At 46.6% G+C, this 3537-nt stretch overlaps 1 protein-coding gene across 1 annotated transcript; it reads right to left on the reverse strand.

Annotated features, from left to right (window-relative positions):
• Positions 1-567: 567 nt before the first annotated feature.
• On the reverse strand, positions 568-3178 carry LOC109737065 (4-hydroxyphenylacetaldehyde oxime monooxygenase-like). Its single transcript, XM_020296289.3, has 3 exons — positions 2722-3178; positions 2074-2517; positions 568-1176 (listed from the first exon to the last, which is right to left on the reverse strand). Exons 1-3 carry the CDS (start codon positions 3157-3159, stop codon positions 568-570), a joined length of 1491 nt encoding a protein of 496 aa, XP_020151878.1. The 5' UTR covers positions 3160-3178.
• Positions 3179-3537: the final 359 nt, after the last annotated feature.

Genomic DNA, 3537 nt, shown 5'->3' on the forward strand with positions numbered 1-3537 from the left:
ATGGAGTTGACGAGGAACCCAAATACATGCTAATCTTTCTCCAACCAAGCTGCGTAGCTCGAATTGGTGGACCTTCTTGGTGAGCACTCCTTTGGTCAACTTAGTATGTTGCGGAGGCACTGGCTTGGCTCTGTCCAGGAAACCAGTGAGTTACGCACCTCGTAGCGGGTAAATGACTTGAGCCTTCCGCAAAGCAATTTTTTCGCTGGTAAGCTTCTTGGAGATGGCGAGACCTAGGGTGAGAGCCATCATATAGAAGAACACATTGTCAACGATGAGTTTGGAAGTGGATGGAAGAGGCATGCTCAAATACCATTTACGGGATGTTTATCCACCCCGTAAAGGCCACGTCTATATGATAATAATTTTGAGCTTACTTGCAAGGATTATAGGAACACTTACAATCTTCGAATCCAATAAATATCATTTAGTTAAACCAACATGTCTCTTATGATTACGTCGTTTGCATAATATCTAAACATACCAAATATATATCATTAGGAATAGCTAAAACAACATTATCTTAACATCATACGCTATTGTATTGTTCATATTGTGCTTGTTATCCTAACATGCGATGGGCACGAGTACAAGTGGAGTCTTGCGGTGGAAGTTGAGTTTTCCTTCTTCCTCCATGCTCACATCCTCCACCACCATCCCCTCGGGGAGCGCCCACTGGAAGCAGCAGAGCATATTGGCAAGTGTAAACTCCACAGTAGCAATGCCCATGGACATGCCCGGGCATATCCGTCGTCCCGTGCCAAACGGCAGTAGCTGAAGATGTTCGCCCTTGAAGTCAATCTCATTCTCCTCAAACCTCTCAGGGTTGAACTCCTCCGGGTGTTCCGGCCAGCTTGCCTGATCTCTACCAATTGCCCACGCGTTCACATAAATCCTTGTCTTGGCTGGAATGTCATACCCGCTGATCTGAATGTGCCGCATGGTTTCCCTCGGCACTAGCAGCGGTGCTGGTGGGTGCAATCGCAAGGTCTCCTTAACTACCATTCTGAGGTACTTGAGTTTGGACATGTCTTCCGGTCGCACCCTATCTTTGCCGTCCACAACGGCTCTGATCTCGGTTTGGACCTTGTTGAGCACGCGTGGGCTCCGGATCAGCTCAGACATTGCCCACATGATTGTGATCGAACTCGTGTCAATGCCAGCAATAAATGTGTCCTGAATGTTAATAAGAAATGACATGCATGTGTGAAACCACTTGATTAATATTAGTAATAGTAGGTACTACTCCCTTAGTTTGGGTTTATAATGCTCATTTGACCATTAATTTGATAAACAAATATTGTATGGATGCCAAAAAGTATATAACTGAATTCATTCTCAAATAAGTTTCCAACATTATTATTTTTTGGCATATAATACATATTTTTTAATCAAATTAACGATCATCTTTTTCTATGAACACGCGAGGCCATTACAAACCAGTAGTCAGGTACATGCGGGTGTTTTGAACCTAGATGAAGGGAGTAATGTACACTGTTTTGGGTACCGCTCGAAATTTCGTGATTCCGAGCGGTTACCCCGTTTACCGCTACCCCACGGAAAACACTCATACCGACCCAAAAAAACAAGTTTTTTGAAAAATTTGAATTCAAATGCTCATCTTACTGCTAAATATATGTCATCTCTTATGTAGCAACAGTGCTGGCAATGGTCTAGTGGCAGAGACGTGCTTTCTGGAACAGCGAGTCGCGTGTTTGAGTCTTTCCCCCTCGCGGTTTTCTTTCCTTTTTAGAATGCAAAAGTAAAATACTACAAAATTTGTGAAATTGTGAGAGCGGGCAGGAGTCGAACTCGAGATCTGTGAGCAAGCAGAAGCGGTGGGGGCATCTGAACAACTACTACGCTAGGGAAAGTTTAGTCGTTTCAAAGAGTTAAATGTTTATGTATATCGACTTTGAACTATTCGAATTCAAAATTTGATTTTAAATTTCGTCCAATTTTTTTCGGTATTTCGTGGTTGCCGTGGTAACCGTGAATTTCGGTGCCCCTCGAGAAAAAAGTCCCGCTTGGGATCCAAAACCTTGACTAGTAGGTTTAGCTAATTTAACTTACGAAGATAATGGCCTTGACGTGGTTCCTGGTGAACTTGAGTGTGCCACGGTGCTCCTTCCAGTGGGAGATAAGCACGTCGACGAGGTCATCACCGCTGTTCTCGGACTTGGCACGGTTAGGGTCCAAGTGCTGCTCAATGACCATGTCAAAGAAGGCGTCTAGGTGCTTGAAGATCCGCTCACGCTGGGCCACCACGCCGGTGATGTGGTCGATGAACCGGCCAACGGCTTTTGGGAGGAAGTCCTCGGCAGATGAGCCGGATAAAACGTCCGTCGCCTCATCAAGCGCGTGCTGGAAGTTCTTATTCTGCGTGAACTTGTCGCTGCCGTAGATGTTGCCGAAAGCCACTGTGCCGATGATGCCGTCGGATAGGCTCAAGATGTGTTCGTCCAGCGCCACTGGCTTTGCCCCCGCACAACCAAGGGTGCTGATTAGTTTTTCCACCTGACCATGGATATATAGTATTATCAATTTGTTAAGTAACAAGAGGCAGGGATCCGGGTGGCTACCTTTGAGTTCTTATAATCTTTCATTTTGTGCGGGAGTTTGTATCATCTTGATGTCACATTAGGAGTTAATAAAAGCTTCTATATTATTGAAAAAATAAACAAAAGGTTGTAAGGTATCTATCATCTTGTGTACTAGTACCTGCTGCTCGCGTGCGCACCATACGGCCTTGACGCGGCGGGCGCTGACGAGTTCGACCACGAGGAGCTTACGAATCTCGCGCCAGTACGCGCCGTATGGCGCGAAGGCAACGTTCTTGAGGTCGTATGTGAGGCGCTTCGGCCCCGGGGACACGGGCCGTGTGCAGCAGTCCAGGTCGTGGACCCTGAGCATCTCCCATGCCGCCTCTGGCGACGACAGCACGACCGCCGGCGCTTTGCCGAGCCACAGCTGCATCACTGGCCCATGGAGCCGCGCCAGGTCACGCAGAGTCCTGTGTGGCAGCGGGCCTAGCTGGTGGAGATTGCCCAGGACCGGCACCGGAGCTGGACCTGGCGGCAGCTTCAGAGATTTCCTTGTCAACAGCAAGACGGAAACAGCAGAAATGAGTGCTAAGAGGAGGATGAGCGTGACCGCCATTCTTCTGGAGAAGCTAGTGCTATTTAGTACTCGGGTGACCAAACAACTCAATGGGAGAGAGTCTTAGTTCTCCCCTCCTTATATAGGATTTTTCTGTTTTGCTAATTTTTAGTCAGATGAAATTAATTGGCTTTGATTTGTTTTTTGTCCTGCTAATTTTCTGTCAGATAAAATTAATTGACTTTCTTTCGTCTTTTCACTCCTGCTTCCGTACAATCCCCCTAACACATCACCGGATGAGATCTCTCGCTACCTGTTTATAATAATAGGATGGCCCTTTTACGTTTTTGTTTGAGAAACTATAGTCTTTTTGCAAAATACAATTTCGTACGGCGTACCTGGGAGGTCAACTGGGCCGGCCCAGCAGCGAATATTCTC

This window comes from Aegilops tauschii, chromosome 1 (genome assembly GCF_002575655.3).
Source record: "Aegilops tauschii subsp. strangulata cultivar AL8/78 chromosome 1, Aet v6.0, whole genome shotgun sequence".
In the NCBI taxonomy this organism is placed as follows: domain Eukaryota; kingdom Viridiplantae; phylum Streptophyta; class Magnoliopsida; order Poales; family Poaceae; genus Aegilops; species Aegilops tauschii.

What these genes read in the sequence shown, in the direction of transcription:
- LOC109737065 (XM_020296289.3), bottom strand. Translation starts at nt 3,159, where the DNA reads ATGGCGGTCACGCTCATCCTCCTCTTAGCACTCATTTCTGCTGTTTCC. An exon ending in GGTGCGCACGCGAGCAGCAG is followed by an intron (nt 2,518 to 2,721) that starts GTACTAGTACAC and finishes ATCCATGGTCAG; the next exon opens with GTGGAAAAACTAATCAGCAC. An exon ending in ACGTCAAGGCCATTATCTTC is followed by an intron (nt 1,177 to 2,073) that starts GTAAGTTAAATT and finishes ATTAACATTCAG; the next exon opens with GACACATTTATTGCTGGCAT.